Raw genomic sequence first — 18,729 nt, forward strand, 5'->3', positions numbered from 1 at the left:
TGTAATCTGTCATATTTGTTGCTAATGAAAATGAATTGCGGCCAACTGTCAACTGTTTTTCTTGAACTAAAATGCACTCAAAAAAAAAATCCCTTTTATTTATTAATCAGTATAACATAAAAATCAGTTTAGTAGTATCTGATGGGTATTTGTTATTATATTTGACATGTCATAGACTTGTATGTTGTAAAGTAAACAAAATGATGAACACAATCATTTGCTTGGTGTCTCTAATCATTGACTGTGAGGCGGCAAGATAAAATGCTATTGCAGCCTCTGGTCACAGTTCCAGATAAGCCCAGTGGTTACATGGCTGCAACAGTAACCTGCGTGTACCCAGAGAGCCCATGTGTAACTGTAGCATAATAGTCCAAGTGTCCTTCAGAAGTCAGCCGCCTGCGTTATTTACAGAAAAGAAGGAGAATCTGCAGAAGGGGAACAGTATTGCAGAGCGCCAGAGCTCATACTGATGTGTTTTGTTACAGAGGGTCGTACACGATCTCACTAGCTCTCACGTTCTGCTCCCTGCTGCTATCTAATGATTGCTGTTAAACTTTGAGCCGCAGCACGGCGGAGGAGTCACCCTTGACTTTTGAACCGGCAACGATAAGCTAATAATTCCTCACACAAAGTTGCTCAACTCCTATTTTCACTCTCTCTCTCTTTCTGTGTATGGGTGTGTGTTCAGCTCGAGTCACCTTGCTTTATTGTGCAAAACGAGCATAAAGGAATAATCGTGTCGAAGTGGAAAGGCACCATTCATAAAAATAGGAAAACAGAACAGTGATCCCTCTCTGGTTCTCCCTCTGTACTCTTGTAAGCAGCTCCTTAACATGACACTCGCATGTTAACTCTCCCTTTATGGTCATCATGTCACTGTTCACCCCCCCCACCCTACATACCGCCTCCCTCCCCATGGCTGCCCCCAAACTGTCACATGTGCTCCCATCTCCACCCACACGCTGAGTGAAATGTCAATTCAGTGTTTCCCTTGCATGGGGTCAGCTATGATGCACTGCCACAGTGTTGTCACAGCTGCCACGGTGTCATGAATAATGAAAATTCAGTTGTGAAATGTTCCTGGATCTACTAAGTTGTGTGTTTCTCCTCTTTTTTAAGGTCAGCAGCCATCAGCCATGTCTAATCTGTGTACCAAGTACTTCATTAAGAGGATCAGTTGATGCCGAGTACTGATGAGACACATTATCAAATAATTATACTACTGACAATCTGTTAGAGCGTGAAATGAAAGCCTCGCATAGATGAGTGTTCTAGTTTCGTGTATTCGGCACTGTAACATAATGCACACCCGTGGTGCACTACAGCCTGAAATAATTAAATCTGACAGAAAACAATGAAGCAGCCTGAGCAGCATATTGATGCAAGTGATGTAAAAATCTTTGAAATGAAATTATGAAATAAACTAAAACGCACTGCCTGAATTTTATTATTATTAATTACTGGTATTAAAGTTATTCCAATAAGGGCATGTGATTTAAAGGTATCTAGACGTATAATCAAGTATATAAACAGGCGAGTTACAGGACATCGTTTTACGTTCAAAACGTCTATTAAGGTTTTCAAATGAAGCTTTGTCATATTTGTGAGACGTCAAAACAATAAAAAATAGATTTTTGTTATTGTAGTTATATAAATGTTAATCATGGTGCTGCTGGGCCACCCCGTTAATACAGATGCGTGCCTCTTTGTGTACGGCAAGCGGGAGAGCGATCAGTTTTTTGACCGTCGTGAAAATGGAAACGCATATGAAAACGCAAACTATATGGATTGAAGCAGAATATTTGGTTAGATAAAAACATGTTGTGACTTCTGGAAATGATTACATCTATCATTTAAAAATGCTCTGGAGTTATTGTAAAAGTTTGGATCACACAAGTCTGAAACAATCCTACGTAGCCACCACTGGAATATAGTAATGGTATAATACTAATAATATTAGTGTAGCCTCGTCTTTATCTGCTACTGTGCAGAAATACTGGGTTTAAACATAATAAATAGACTTGCCAAAAAAAAAAGGATTCAAATATTGATTTAGATTTTGGAATGTTATGAATGAAGCTTCAAACTCTGCAATTCACAAATGCAATGTTGTGATTTTTTCAGGAACATTAAAAAAACATTGCAGCCCAAGCACAGGATAGTAGAGGGTGCTGCACGTAGGCCCACAACTGCAGGTCATCTGTTGTCAGTAGGCCGAGAGGAGACGCTCGTCAATAAATCCAGCCAGCAAATGTCCCACAGCCACACGAGCTGTTAGTGTCCGATTGGAAACTTGTATCAGGTTCATATCAGAGGTGTCTAACGCCTACTCTTTTAGAAGGTACATCCATTACTTTAAAAAGAAAATGGGTTGCTGTAGCTTTGCCATTCTGTGGGTACATTTTGGTCTGGACATAATTCTGTGAAATAAGCCTTCAGTCTGAGGAGAGACTGCAATTCATCTTTGCTTTCTTCTCCTCCTCTTGGTTGTCTTTTGTCTGTCTTCACGTCCCCGCGTATCGGCTATCTCCATTGCATTTGTCATTTTCAACCTCATTATTTTGGCTTTGATACCTTTTTTTTTTTTTGGAGCATATCACATTGACAAATCACATTCATCTCTTTCTGCCCCGTGCCCTTCGGGTTCTACTTCAGTTTCTGCATTTTATGGTGGCTCTGTTAGATCCTCATTACCAGTGTTCATCTCCATTTTTCTCCCCCGCTCAGTTGTGATTTATTGACTCCATAGAGTTTTGTGGTTGCTGATGATATTGGACCAAAAAATGAATGATTGGCTTTCAATGTCTCTGATCCAGTGATGTTAGCGAGGCTGTTTAAAAGTCATTTGACCTGATCCAGGCTCTTGGATCTTCATCACACCTTCTGCTGCTCAAACTCTTTAGTAATTTGTATAATGCTTTTGTGCAAGGTGTCAGGATTTTGGTTATTTTGATAATGATAATGATGGTAGCAGGTGGGATTTTTGTACATTTGGTGATAAAAGCCAAACCTCGACACCGTCCACCTCCTCAGGCTGTTCTTTTGGAGACTGCTGGATGCCTGCAGCAGCCCCCTTAATTACCCCGCTCCCCTCCTCCCTCTGTCTCCCTCCCCTCACCATCTGTTGACCTCATGTCATTTTGCTTCCTCCACCACTGCTGCTCCGTTTTCTCCTGCTCTTACCCGTTTGCTCCAGCAACTCCACAACTTCTTTCCTTCTCCTAAAATAGCAAGTTGGAGAGAGTGAAAATAAACAAGAGCGACGCCCTTTAGTTTTGCCCTCCGTGGAGTCTGAGAGGGGGACAGAGAGAGAGAGCGGGAGAGGGAGAGAGTAAGTGTGTTTATGTGTGTGTGACTGGTTTTCTGTGCTTTTGCTGATCCCTGCCAGTGCAGTCTGAAGCCCTCAGTCAGCCAGCCGGCGCCTTCAAAGGCTCCTCCTCGCTCACAAACCATATGGAATTATCTTAATGGAAACTTGCAGAAGTGCATTACGAAAGCCCAGCTTTCAACACGGACGGGCTTAGTGATGCATGCCGTGTTCATTTTTCATAAAAGAAAAAGAAAAAGCATGGCAAGCATAAATGAGGCTGCCTTTTGTATACTTTTTAAGACACGCAGGCATGTAAAATACTATATAAAGTGTGTGTGTGTGTGTGTGCTTTAGTGCGGATAAACAAGAGTCTCTGAAAACTAGGTATCAAGTTCAGACCCCCGATCCCTTCCCCCGCCCCTTTAAGAAAATATAAATCACATGACATTCCTCTCTTATGACTCATTGTCTCCGTTTCACAAATGTTTTACTGCTTTATATTTCTCTCCCCGTTCTTGGCTTTGGCCGTCTTATTCCCCACATTCCTCCACCTCCTGTGTGTGTGTCTGTCTCTGCCCTTATTTATTTTATTCTGTTATTTCTTTCTTTTCTTCTTTTTCTTTCTTTCTCCTCTGTCCTACCCCCATCCATCCACCCTGCTCCCTCCCTCTTCTCTTCTCTGTCAGACAGATTGATTCCAGATGTTGCTAAACTCTACCCTAACTCTCCCTCCTCCTGCTCTTCTACGTAAACTCCTCCTCCTCTTTCTCTTTCTTTTTTCCACTCCGACCACAGTAGAACCAACAGTGACTCTATAATTTGATGGTCGGCTGTAATTTTGGTTTAGATTACACTGGCATTTCAGTTTTCCTCCCAGTTTTTGTAGCTAGTGCAGCGCCTTCACCCAGACTGCAAATGTGATAAACACTGATTCTTCACATTTGAATCCCCTGCAATTGTTTGTAGTAATATGGTTAAATCTTCGTTGGTGGCCCACCTGTACAGAAATCTCCTAGGTTTTTCTTTTCCAGTTCAGTCCTATTGGAAATGCAGTCAGTGTTGCTAACTCCCAAAATGCATCTGTTTTTCATTTAAAATAGGGAAAGTATTCTCATTCCGGTTGACATTGCCCAAGGCTTTGTAGACGTGAGACTCTGCTCTAAACTGCGGCCTTCTACTACCTTTCCATCTGTGTGGTGGTGAGCACCAGCAGCTTTTTACACAGTAAGAATTTAGCTGAATATGAGCCTGTCCATTTCCCCCCCCTGTAATTGCGGCGCACCAAGGAGAGTGTTCCCCCTGGGGACGAGGCACGAGGGGGAAATTGGTTCCAGATGAAACAGGAAGTGGAGTATGGAGACAAAGAAAGGGCTGTTTCAGACAGGGGAAAGGGAGGACGGCCCGCGAGTCCACACACACACACACACACACACACACACACACACACAGTCAAGAGTTTTTTGCATCAAAAGAAAATGCTTTATTTCTGATCTGTACCGTTTCTTTAAAAATAATGTAACCTCATGCTTCGCTTCCCGCTCCGTCTAGACACTCCTTCATTCATCCATACGTCATCACCACATCTGTTTTTGCTCTCAGCCAACACATCTCCAAGTCCTAGTCTGTAAAAGAGTTGCACTGCAAAATCTAGCTCTGCTTTGATATGTTTGTCTGTAAACAGTTTGTCATTCTTCTGTCACCGTGGCCCTCCGTCTAAGACACTCGCCCTTGATTGGCTGGATGAATGCTATCAGGAAGTGATTTCCGCAGGAGGCAGCTCGAGGGTCAGGGCCAAGTGGTTAAGTCTGTTGACACTCTTCAGAAGCCAAATCTGCCCCTCTCATTACTGCGGCGTGACACGGCCCACTCGCAAGCTGTTTGCTGAATGGACCCGTGCGTTGAGGCCGAGGGGGCAGCACATGGATTTGAAACATTTTGCCTGCTCCTCAGTCCGGCAGATTACATGTAATAAAAAAACATCAGCAGTTCTAAGGGACTACAACCCCATCCCCCAACACACATATACACACATGCATCTTTCTCTCCTCCTCCCCTCCCCCCTTTCTCCCCTTGTGAGACTCATGCCTCAAGGAGAGCAGAGACATGAGTCTCACCAGGCAGTCATGTTTTCTCTGCAAGGTATGCCAACAGGCTAGTCTCTCTCTGTCTCTGTCTCGCTCCCTCTCTCTCTCTCTTTTTCTCTTTCTCTTTCTCTGTCTCTCTGTCTTTTCTTTTGCCTCCTCTTCATCTCACTCCGCAGCAAACAATGGCTTCTCTCGCTGGGGCAAAAATGACACGGAGGAGAAAATAATAGTTGAAAAGAGAGGGAGAGAGACAGAAATAATCTAATTAAAAGTAATTACAGAGCAATTAACCACAACACTGGTTTCTGGTGCAGGGTCGATGAGGGATGGGGGGCTTACCCTCTGCGAGTGGATTCTGATTGGTTAGTATGGCTGGATATGAAAGATCTGCCGTAGTGGTTCACCAGTCATGGAATCCACAGACTGCGGTTAACTGTTAACTTAATTCACTCCGTCTCTCCTTCATGGAAGTGACTTCTGTCCTTGTTTGAACTTTGTCCTGTTACTTTAGCATCATTTCAGTTTTTCATAATCATAGGCATTGACACAAAATAGGTTGGGACTACGTTTACATGCACACTAATACTCCACTATTATTCTGAATATGACAAAATGTAGGTTTTGATACAGGTCGTGTAAACGGCTAAATCTGTTTGGATATTACAAAATAGGCCTGATCCTGGCAAACCAAGTTCACCACCGCCATCTTATTTTAACCGCTGCGTGTCAACGGAAATATTAGTTTGCATTAGACATGTAAACAGCTTAGTGGGGATGTTGTCTTTTTTTTAGGAATAAGGAAAGAACGCTTTATACAAATGTTTTCTCTACTTAGTTTGAAAACAAGCTGGGTGGAGATTTTTGTCTGAGAGTGCGTTTCATCTGAAATGTAAAAGTTTTTGGTCCGTCATGCTGCATCCACTCATCTTTCAAAAGCCCAGCCACTCACACCGCTCTCTCCTCCTGTTGTCTCTTGCAGAACAACGAGCCGTTAAACCCCGGTTTCCATGGATACGCACCTCACAGTCAGGTAAGCGATTAGTGACGGCTTGCAAAACCCTCTACAGCAAATAAAAAAATAGTAATGTCATGCAGAATCCTAGAGTCACTTGAGATATGTGTTCGGCCACCCAGCCAACTTTGAACAAATCAAACGCCCCATTGAGTCTTTTTCTCGAGGGATGTAAAGGAAGATCTCCACTGTTGTGAGACGAGAAGGAAAATAGCGAAAGGCACTCTTGCTAGTCTGATTCCTCTAAAATTTAGAGCAAAAGTGTGACATCTGACCAGTACTCTATTACACCACGACATCATTATCGAGACAATTCTGAAGTTCTGCGTGGGCGCTTTTAATTTTTCCTCTGCTACAGCCTATGGTTGCATATAAATGATGGCTGTGAGAAGAACTGATGAAAGGGGACAGGTAGACATTGAGCTTCTCTTTCAAAGGCTTGACCCTCAGAAAGAGAAATTAGGCTATCGCCTTCTTTAAACTAAGCGCTACACACTCTCTCTGTTTGCAGCACTGTCTCACAATACAGTTTCTATCCTCTCACACTGTCTCTCCTTTTCATTCAAAGTGTCACTCCATGCATATTGCTCTCGGTAATGAGTGCCTTATGTGTGCAGCGTAGCGTCAGGGACCGACTATTTCCTTATCTACCTTGGAGCAGCAGAGCACATTGAGCGGCTCAAACCAGCTCTGTGTGTGTGTGTGTGTGTGTGTGTGTGTGTGTGTGTGTGTGCGTGCGCAAGTTAGAAAGGCCTCTGTATCTGAGAGATTATGTGCGTGCGCCTTTTGTCTCTGGTTGTGTGCGTGCGTCTCTAGTTGATGTTTGGGATGTGCAGCTCTCTGGCAGTGCCACAGGAGGGGAGTGTTGGTCTGCGTGCCTGTGCACCCCAGCCTCCCTCCCCAAATCACAACATGGGAGATTCTCACAACCCCTCTCATGTATTCTTTTTTTACATCCTCTACTCTGCTTGACTCCTTGGTATCTCCTTTCTTGGGAATACAGCTCTCTGAGAGAGCGAGAGGGAGACTCAAAGAGGAGGACACTGTAAGAAATTGGTTTTCTGGGTTTGAATTTAATTTCATGTTCAATTTCCCTTCCCTTATGACAAGTATTTTGTTTTGGTGTAGATCTGACAAAAAAAAGGAATAGGAGGATGATGCAGGGAAGTGGAGCAGAGGTAAAACAGAAATGAGTTATTTAAGATGGCTTGCCTGCAGGACACAGAATCATTCACTAGTCATTTTCACAGTTAGAGCAGACTTCCAGTCTTGGCCCTGCCTGGGTTCATCTGTAAGACAAACACCTGGGCAGAGAACACTTGTGATCTGCAGTACGTCTTAACTCCCCTTGTCATCTGTTAAATTCAAAGCCAAGGCACAGTACTGCATTTGTTTAATAAATGATTTAGAAGTCGGCCCTGATAATATATTCTGCCCTTGAGCACACATACTAGGAGACTCCTGCACACTGGCTGCTGGTTATCATGCAAATGAGGATAGCCCAGCCGGGCTTATTGGCTTGTTCATTGCTGCAGTATATTTGTCTTGGTAATGCTCCTGTCTAGTGTTATGTATGCATGTTTGAACTGCCTGTAGGTCTGCCTGTGTCAATATGAGTGGGTTAAGTGGTGACAGGCTGTGTGTGTGTGTGTGTGTGTGTGTGTGTGTGTGTGTGTGTGTGTGTGTACCCACACAAGTCTGTCTCCTGCTGTTTAGGTCACAGAAGTCATCTGGGTTAACAACAAACATAGAAGCTTTTTCTTATAGCATTACTGCATTTAAATCTAATTTCATGGGCTGCAACTAATAATTATTGCTTAATCTGCTGATTATTTTCTATATTAATCGATTCATTGTTTGGTCCAGGGCTATATAGGTATTTTCATATCTAGATAGCGATATAGCATGTTCCTTGTAATTCAATGAATATATAGTCTATATAAAATAACCACATAGTAAAGCCTATTTGTGAATTACACACTTGACAAATAATTATTTTATTTTTACTTTACTTTTGTGAAAATTAAGTTTTCAGTCTTTATATATCTATATATATATAGATATATAGATGTATAGATATCGTCATATTGCCCAGCCATAGTTTGGTTTATAAAATAATGAAAAATGTCCATCCCAGTTTCTCAAAGTCCAAGGTCTTTAAATGTCTTGTCTGTCCGTCCAAAACCCAAAGATATTCAGTTAAATATGTTATAAACCAGAAAAAAGCCAATCGATTAGTCGACCAATTGTTGAACCACCGACACTCTACATTCATAACCTTCGCATGGGTAATTGCAATTCTCCTGAAAAATGTTCCTCTAAAAAAAGACTGAGCTATTGATTGTCTGTATCTGCTGCTGTGCTTGAAGGTGCAGGCCTTTGTTTGAATTAGCTGATGAGCGTGTGTTGGATATATAGCCCTTTGTTTGAGTCCACGTGTGCCAGCCAAAGTGCAGCAGCATGAGTATGATCACAGCACACACTTTGTGTACATTATGTGCAAGTGTTTGTGTGTGACGGGCTGCATGTGTTTATCACAGTGTTCAGTCTGTGTGCTTAATCCTCAGATCATCCCCTATTCATCCTCTCATCCTCCTCACTTACAGCCCTAATCCTGTCATCCCGGGCTCTTTTATTTCACCCAGCCCTTTATCCATTTATCCCTCTATCCCGTTATCTCTCGCTTGCATCCACTGCCTCTCTGTCCCTTCCCCCACTCCAGCCCAGCTCTCTTCTTTTACCCCTTTCCCCCCCCCCCCCCATCACCTCCAATCACTTATCTTGCCCTCCCTCTATCCATCCATCCATCCCTCTGGAGCCAGTTCTAGCCAGCCTCAGCAGATGTCTGAAAGCTTGGCATCATGGCTCTTTTCCCCGCAGAGTTCAGTCCCTCCCATATGAAAATGCGGTGCAAGGAACTGCACTCTCATCTCAGCCAATTAAGCGCCTCCTAACAATACTGTAGTGGGAAGTGAGGGAAGTGAGCCTGAGCCAGAAGAAAAAGGCGCAATGCAGCGAAATACAGATTCATGTGCAGGTTGAGGTTTAGATACTGGAATCGGGGCTGGCGCTCCCTCAGTTTTGTGCGACTTCCATCTGTGTGAAGCTGCAGCTGCAGCAGAGAGATGGAGATCTAGGAGCCTACCCACGCAGCTTTAGCTACCTAGCTGTCTACCGACTGGCCTACCTACCGCTGCTTTTTGGAGCTGACAGGCTGCCACGCAATAAATAAATCATCAAAAAAACGCTGCAATGCAGTGGGGGTCGCCTTCTTGTTCCTGTACTCTCAGGCAGCCGGTGCTTGGATAGAAGACAGCGTTCTCCTTCCTTCCTGTTCCTTTTTTCTCTCCAGGCGTTTGAGGAACAACTTTCTTACTCCATCCAGAAACAGGGTTAGATGGCTACACGGAAGGGATGGATGCTTTTGATGGATAGGAGGGACTGAGGTTCAGAGAAGGAGGGAAAGTTTTTAAAAGAGGGGCGGGAACAAGAGGAAGCAGGACGTGTAACGCCAGCGTGTGAGTGACAGACGCAGAGCAAAGAGAAGAGGAGAGAAGAGGCTCAGCCTGTCAGGAGGAGAGAGACAGAAAGGCCCGAGGGGGATCACAGCAGCAGGGCCGTGGAGACTGAAGAAAAAGAGTGACAGGCGGACAAGGCTTGCGTGCCTGAAGTGGTAGAAGGGACACCGGCGAAGAGAAGGAGGAGGAAGAGGGAGTGAACGAGGGAGAATTTGAATGTGTGAGACAGACGTGGACTGAAGCCATCGTCAGCTCATGGTCTTAGAGCAGCACAGGCAGGGGAGAGGAGGCACAGGAGGAGAAATAGAGACACACAGGGAAGGGGAGATCTGGTCAGCAGTTGTTCCTCTAGATCAGACCATGATGGGGCTGTACTACCAAGCAATGCTACCGGTAAGTTCAGAGCTTCTTTCTATAAACAACTTTTCTGCACATGTTGACAACTGCAAGAACAGAACTAGAAAAACAAAAGACAATTAATGATTTAGTGTCATTAGTTTAGCTAGAATTAACGGAACAGTAATTGGTGGTGTTTCTGGCCTGTTTTTGGTTTGCGATGTGTTGGCCCAGGTGAGGCCTTGCTGTCAGATAGTTGGCAGGGCATCAGAGTAACAGCAGGGCTTGTCCCAGCAGCTCTTGCTCCTTTCACTTTTTAACCCTTTGCGCTCAAGTATCTTTAATTATTTTGGAAGGAATCATGCTAATAGCTTGTTTCCGCTCTAATTTAGTCCTTGTGCCACTGGACTGGAGACAATATACAGAGAGGTGTCCGTCTAGTTGTGTGCTGCTGACAACATTCGTGTGACTATATTCAAATAGTTACACTGCACCACGTAATGTTTATACAGTTGGCGTGTGCTAGGCAGCTTTTAGCATATGGTGGGCGTGTCTGTGCTACTTTAGCTGACAGACAGCCTGAGGATGAGAGCTGTTCTCTGGCTCTGTTCTAGCACGTCCTGCTATCTGGTCTTGGGTTCCTTTGGGCCTTCAGGGGGGCTGCTGGGATTCAGGGAGGTGGCAGGGGAGGTACACGCAGACACGAGGTAGCAACTCCCGCCCGATCGCCTGCGTTGACATGCTTGTACAGTTGGTATTGCATGCCGAGTGCACACATGTGTCATGTTGTATTTCATATTTCTGTGCGTGTGTCATGTCACGTCATGTGCAGGCTGAGATTTTGTCAAGCGATTCAACGTTGTCATCCAAGCTGTCCATGCAGTTTAAATTTCATCCGTCTGTGGATTGAGGGAGACAGGTGCCAAGGCACAGTTGTTTCTGCGCACACACAAACACACGTTCACACACAAAGGCCAGTTGTTGCCAGGAGTACTTCACTATCCCCCCTCTTAGGATAACAAACTCAGACACACTGTTAATGAATACACAGTAACATCACCGTCTTTCTGTAACATACCCAATACCTGCATTTGCTCATAGGACATCAGCGTCAACACGCGTCCTGCCGTTCCGACCACATCACAGCGAAATCACAGAATTACAGCAAAGAGTATTCAATAGTCAATTAATCACTGCAGTGTTTATAATTAAGATGCAATGGATAGACTTTGTAGAATAGTTTTCTGTATGTGGTACAACAACCTACACCTCTGCTGCAACATGGTGAAGTAGAGGTGTGAGTTCTCTTTTTGCTCTGCCTCTCCCCCCATGTTTTCCTCCCCCCGTAGGCCAGAGCAGCTGTAAGCTAAACACATTATTCCTCTTCAAAGAGAATGACGGCAAATGGAGGATGGTGGTAGTAACTAGAAGGGTGAAGGGGGTGGGGGGTTAGTTCCATGTGGGAATGCACTTTAAAGGTGACACACCACCAGTCACACTGTCCTCCGTAAACTTTATGGTACCGTCCTCTATTTTGGGTGACACACAGTTTACAGTGTGTCTTTGATCAGGAGATACTGTTGAATCCTTGTGCCTCATTTCCACTGTATGGTTCGACTCACTTTTGGTAGCAGGTCCTTTTTTCTTTATTTTGTTTTCCACTGCACCTCTTACCGCGTCACTGTAGGCAGGATTCCCAGCTGATAGCCTTAGCAACGCACAGCGTGAAACTGGCGTGGCATCATCTTCAACGCAACGCTCGCTGAATCCTTTAATCGGCAACCAAACAGAAACGTCTGCACTTCGTTAAGTGTTTAGCGTAGTTTTTGGCCTGTATTGAGGCTAGCCTGGCTATTTAAAAAGGTTATATTTGTGAAGCCCGTCTCGTGTCACGCTAGTGACGATTCTCTCTGACCAATACGTGTTTTAACTCCACCTTTTTAGTACCGGCTCAGCTCGCTTGGAACCTCGAGGCGGCACCAACATAATGTAACGGGTCTAATGGAGAGTTTAGTAGAGTTGTGCAAGACGCAAATCTACATCCTAAAAATGAAGTTATTACAATGGGCACTTTCTTTTCATAGTTCAACAAAATCATGTCAACGTTTCCGGTTGTCTGAAAACATGTATCCACAGTCGGTGCACTAGCGTTTTATCCTTACGTCTCTCTCTGTATTTGTAGACGTCTAGAGGTGTTGCATCATCCATATAGCCTACCTGCTTAGCGCTGAGCCCATGGGGAAGGGTGTCAAGCCATGCCAAGCCGCTGTTACACTGAGCGGCATCTGAGTATTTAGGATCTCTAACTTTTCCACCTCCAATATTATCTCCACAAGACTGCTTGGTTAGCCAGCTTACCACAACAGGCCTTTGCAAGGGATCCACACCCAAGTCTGTCCCCCTCAGGGTTCTGTGTACACGTCTGTTTGTGAGAGCGGAGCTGCGTGCACATGAGAAATGTTGTACAACTGCACAGGTAACCCTGTGTTTTTGGCTGTAAGTGTCATGTTAAAACAACACTGAATACGCTGCCAACAGCATATTTAACTTCATTGATTATGATTATGATTATTAAGGTTGCTTCCTTGTGTGTAGAAAGTGACTTCCCACTCGCAGAAACGCAGTCTCTCCACAGATTAAGCACTAAACCAAAGTGTCTTCAGTATTGGTGGCTTAATGCACTGTGTGCCACTTCTCCACCTCAGGGTTGACCGTTTCCTCTCTACCCATGCAGCCGTGATGTTATTGTCCAACACTAATGCCGCTCTAACTGCCACCGCCCAAGGTTGTATGCAGTGGTTCGAGGTGTGAAAACACTCGGCATGTTACCTCACAACAAAGCGAATGCGCATAAACACAGACAGGCAATGCAACGCACGGATGTGATGCAGCAGAGCACTAAATGTATGCAGCATCTCTTAGGATACCTACCCCTGCATGGCAAGTAGCACTGTAACGTTGAAGCTCGGCACACACTGAACCCTAAGCTGACAGTGCAGCAGTAAGTCCCTGCCGTTGGGCTTCTGAATTTAAACTTCTCCTGCAGAAAGTCGTGACAGCAGTGTAAAAATTCCCAATCTTACTGTGTCTACTCAGAATTAGCAATGCAGGATTTTACTTAACTCGCGGACCTGGCACTGCAACAAGCATATAAAAACATTAAAATTCTGTCTTTGTTGTCTTTGTATTGGTTTTAATGGATTCTTGGTGGTGTCGGGCGACGAGCTCGTCCTGCTGCGTTCTCTCTACATCATTCTGGATTAAAGGTTGGGTATATTCCTGTATAATATGTAACATTTGTGCATTAACATTTCAAAAAGTACTAGACATATGTTATACATTTTTTTTAATCCATCAGTAGAAACATTTTGGACGCTTCATTGTGCTTTAGCTGAGGGTTGTCTGCGTCCAGTCAGGAATATTATGCTGCCTACGGGATCGCTCACAGATGTTCATACATTCTCAGACTCCATACAAATATTTTAATCAACTGACTGAATTAAGTCGATTAAAGAAGGAAACCATATTCAGTTTTAGTACATTTTGTTGTATTTATGTTATTATTTTGATTTAGAAAGACTTTTGAAAGTTTGTCATTGTTTGTAGTAAAATTAACACTTTAAAAAATATTTTTTAGCCTGCTTATTGTTCATCTATAAGAACTAAGGCTACAACTAACGGTTATTTTCATTATCAAGTCATTACTGATTTCTTTCTCTTAAGAGGTTTGCCTAGAATGCCAGAAATAGTAGTGAAGAATTCCAGTTCTAGTCTTTTATTAGCGTCGGTCAGAACAATGATGAGCAGGCGGTGCGGTTCTTTTGTTATTCTGCACAAGCAAGCCATGTTGCTACTGAAAACACAACCTGTCCTTTGTTTTATTTCTAATAATTAAATTTCTACATATGTTATGGTCTGTTGTGATTGGTCTAAAGAAAAACACATCTGAATGGTGCATAGGAATTTACATCTTTCTTTAGATGCTATTGCCCTGCCCAAGGTGAGTCAGCGTGTTGGAGAGAGGGCTGTCAGTGTGATGGTGCTGCTGATGGTGATGATGTGTCAAAAACAGATCTCAGCACTGTCGGACACGGAGCTGCTGACACTGACCGACGGCATCGTGTTCGCTTGCAGTTTAAATGGGAATTAAAGCGTTTAAGGATCCCTGTTGTTACATAATGACACTTATCTTATGTGGGTGGAAATGCACTCAGTGACTGCTGTGTATTAAGAGCTTCAACATGAAGTTCTGTTCCGTTTTTCTTGCCTAATAACCACCCATGGGTGCTCTGGTTCTCATCCACTGAACTATTGATGCATCTCTAAGGAACAGCCTTTCTGTAATCTGATTGGTCCACAGTCAGGAAGGGGAGACGGGAGCTTCTCCGCAGAGGCAACTGTATAAGGAGATGGGCTGCGGCCTACGCTTTGATGGACATCACAGTGCAGCAGAAGCTTTGAGTGACTTGAGGGCCGGGTGTCGGTGGTTTTAAAAGGGGGGGGGGGAAATATCTCCCTCTGGCTTTCATCAAGCGTGGCAGGCAAAAAATGAAGAGGGAAGGGGGAGGAAGAGGAGGGGGGTGATCGCAGGCATACTTAGTTCTCCAACCACAGGATCAGAAAAGAGACGGATTGCAGAGGGAGAAGAAGCCGTAAAGAGTATTTCTGTATTGCAGCCAGGCAACTTGGATAGGTTGTTAATAGACAAATTGTTATGAATTTGCATGATTGATGAGTTTCAGTAGCTGTTCACTCAGCTTTTTCTGTGGCTGGTGTGTGATCTTCACTTGGGTGGTTAGAGGCTAAAGTCAGCAGACAGACATTAGACGCACGCTTGAAAAGGTTTGCCGTGAAAAGGCCCCTCCTCTCCCTCATCCTCTCCGTGTATGGAAAAACATATGGTGTCTCAGGTAACACGACTGCTGCGTGTCTGTGTGTGTGCATGCATGAGGTGAGAGTGAAACCTTATGGATGAATAGGTATTCCTCCAGATGGTCCTCTTTCTTCCTTAATTTGCGATATTAGATCGTTGATTAAAAAAACATCTCAGTCAGTACTTGATCTTTGTTTTCAGCTTCGCTCAGATTGCTTTTCATCTCATTTAAATAACGAAGCCTAGCTTGTTTAAAATGTATCACTGATTCTTCCAATTCTGTATCTTATCTCACAATGTCAGAATTCAGTCTGGAAAGTTGGGACCAGATATAACGCTAATGGAGCATGTCATTATTCCCCATAATCCCCTTCCCCCCTCCCGTTTCTTTTTTCCATTATTTCTTTTTTCCTTTCTCCCCCTCTCCTTTTCACTATATGATGCTGCCATGTAGGGCAGTGCAGCTCCTTAGTCAGCGGGTCAGGAATGCCTGTGTGGACTTAAGGGGGTCCTGTACTCGACTCTTAATCCACATGACAGCTTCCATCTGTTTGCCTGTTTATTAGTTCATCAATTCATCCACTTAATTGTCGTGTGTACTTGGTTATCTAAAGCAAACTCTAGAATGACAATAACACAAGCACTGCCAGTGTTCTTTTAAACCTCTGCAGCAGAAGCATAACTATTATGACCCCTTAAAATGCTTTTTGCTCATCATGTGGGAGCTTTGTGTTGTGGCATCTAGTCCAGTTGGCTCAGGCTTGGCAGTGCTTTAGTCAGCGAGGAACCATGCGATAGAAGACAAAGTTGTTTTTATGAACCATGAGCTGCTTCTCTGGCCCCTTAAGCAGTCTGTGAAAAGCACATGATGATGATAATGATGAAGGTATGACTTCTCTGTTAATGAAACATGTCAGTTCAGTGCTGTACCGACGAAGTTGGAAGCTTCATCCATAATGCTGATGTTTTTTATATTTTTGCATTTTCTTTTGCATGTCCATTCATTCTATGTGAAGCTGGTATTTCTGCACAGTTGCAGATAAAGATTAGGCTTAGTTTATATTAGTAGTATTATCACACCATTTGTAGAATTCGATTCCAGTGGCGGCTGCGAAGGATTGTTTCCGTGTGATCCAAACTTTTCCAAGAACTCCAGAGTTGTTTTAGTCAAAATGTATTGAAAAAATATAGAAGTAATTATTTCACCACATGTTTTTATCTAAACAAATATTCTGCTTCAATCCATGTTTGTTGGCGTTTAAGCCTTTAAAAAAACAACATTTCCACTGCAGTCGAAAAACGCTGCACACAGGGAAGCCGGCACTGACGAGTTCTAGTCATTAAAGAAAACATTTAAAAAAAGAATAATTCATTTAATCCCATTCATCACTTTATTCAAATTGAAGATTTTCCTCTGGGATTTTTATTTTAGGTTGATGTCATCAAATATGAAGACAGACATTCGTAATTTAATTCAAAAACCTTAATACAAGCTTTGAATGTAAAACAATGACCTTCGGTACATTAGGTCAGGGAGACAATGTTATTTATATATCAATAATCAAATCACACTCTCAAATTCTCCTTGACTTTCATTCTGTGAGGCTTAAAACACAGATGAGACTCTTGTTCATACAGGAGGAGGTCTACTCAGCTTTAACCTTCTTGTTCTGTTGTCACTCTTTTTTCTAATTCTTTTGGTGTGTGTGTGTGTGTGTGTGTGTGTGTGTGTGTGTGTGTGTGTGTGTGTGTTTTGGTGTGTGTGTGTGTGTGTGTGTGTGTGTGTGTGTGTGTGTGTGTGTGTGTGTGTGTGTGTGTCAGCCTCAGCCCTGGGCTACTATATCCCTATAGGACACACCCTTTAGTGACTGAATACAGGCTACTGCATGTTTATGAGCTCACATGCCCTAACAAGCACACTGATATAGCCTCGTCGATGAATTTTAATGGCTTATCGTTTCTTTCTGAACAGGTTTTTGATGGTTCCCGTCAGAAACCCTAGCAGATGCTTAACACAATCAACTTTCACACATTCTTCCATAACATACATTCAGCCATACCCCAGTAAAAACGTGTCAGCGGACGAGTTTCACACGTTTTTTTCCATCCTGTTTTTGGATCACGCAGCCTCCTCTATCTTTTGGGCCAGACCCCAGAAGCTGTCTGTCTTGCAGATGGGCCTCTTTAGCCTCAGCTGGCTGTTTACAGCCAATGCGGTAGACACTGCAGAAGAACAGTGAGCAGTCAGGCTATGGGATTAGAGCGAGGGAGAGGGTACGTTTTCTTTGCGGCATCTTACTTATTCTGTCTAATTAAAAAAGCTGTCTGGAGACCGAGTGTCTTGCGGCGTCACCTAGCCCACGGCAGAGACCAGAGTCGTGGTTAATGGTGGATGCTGTGTGTCATGCTGCCTGGCCTGGTGTGGAAGCAGCAGCCTTGACCTCGCTCTTTTTAAAATGTATTTCTTAGCCTTCTTTTACAGCTCATTCTGTACCTCCCTGTCCGTCTCCCTTTCTTTTACTCTTTAAAACTTAGTCCAAGATGCCCTTGAGTTTGTGAAATGATTTGAAGCAAGCAACATTGCAGAGTCACCACACACACACACACACACACACACACACACACACACACACACACACACACACACAGTTGCAAGATAACGTGTGTGTGCGTTGGCGCGGCACAGCTATAAAGAATCTGTAGACAATCCTGCTGCTGATACAGTTGTAACAGAGAAAAGAGCCTGAGGCTGAATTCCCAGCTGATCCGCCGGTAATCTGAATTATAGATGTTCTCTAAAAGAAATCCCAAAAATACAGGAACATGTATCCGCACAATGCAGCAGTAGCTGTAAACATGTCACGGTTAACATGGCACAGTTAGTGTTTATCTCCCATTCATCCCATACAAGCATCTTTTGTATCTCAAACCGTGTATCAAATTTTCTGAATCTTAATAATGGATGTGTTTGCTGTAAATATTTCATGGTCTGCTGACTGAAAACTGTCAGAGATATGGAGGTAGAGGGAGGGGGAGAGGGTAGCAGGGAGGGAATGGGGGAGTGATGCGAGAGAGAGAGAGAGAGAGAGAGAGTGAAATTTAATAGGCAGGATTTTAACCCCCTCACTCTGCATTCATCAGGACGCGACGAGCACTGCTCCCGGAGAACATATGTTAAGTTGTCTTCTTCTCTTCTTTCCTCTCCTCTTCTCCCCCCTCCCCTCCCTCGCTCCCTCAGGGCTCTCAGGATTCGACAGGAGGACAGGAGGGATTGGTGGCCCCACCCTTTTCAGCGTTCCCCCCTCCACCCCCTCCTCAAAACGGGCTGCCAGGGACCGAGTTTGGCCCCGGGGCCATGTTTGTTGCTGGGGGCCCAGGCACAGCCGAGGTAGGGGCTGGTGCTAATGGAGCCACCTCCCCTACCACAACCAACAACAACGTAAGCACTGTCTTCATAAAGCCTTCGGTAGTTATCCGTCAATGTACGGGATGTTTGTTGTGTCTGTTTTTCTCAAACTTGATGTAGTTGTGAAGCAACTAATATTTGTATTCAGTAACATTGCAGTTGTAGTGCTACACTAATGATTCTAGTCATA

The 18,729-nt window shown here is 43.9% G+C and overlaps 1 protein-coding gene across 1 annotated transcript in view; it reads left to right on the forward strand.

Annotated features, from left to right (window-relative positions):
- Positions 1-18,729, forward strand: part of LOC115011824 (RNA binding protein fox-1 homolog 2-like) — a 31,895-nt gene that overhangs the window by 3,641 nt on the left and 9,525 nt on the right. The window contains exons 2-3 of the mRNA XM_029437056.1: positions 6,374-6,424; positions 18,372-18,572. Of these exons, the coding sequence (XP_029292916.1) occupies positions 6,374-6,424; positions 18,372-18,572 (252 nt within the window). The remainder of the gene's footprint in view (positions 1-6,373; positions 6,425-18,371; positions 18,573-18,729) is intronic.

Source organism: Cottoperca gobio, chromosome 8 (genome assembly GCF_900634415.1).
Source record: "Cottoperca gobio chromosome 8, fCotGob3.1, whole genome shotgun sequence".
NCBI classification, from domain to species: Eukaryota; Metazoa; Chordata; class Actinopteri; order Perciformes; family Bovichtidae; genus Cottoperca; species Cottoperca gobio.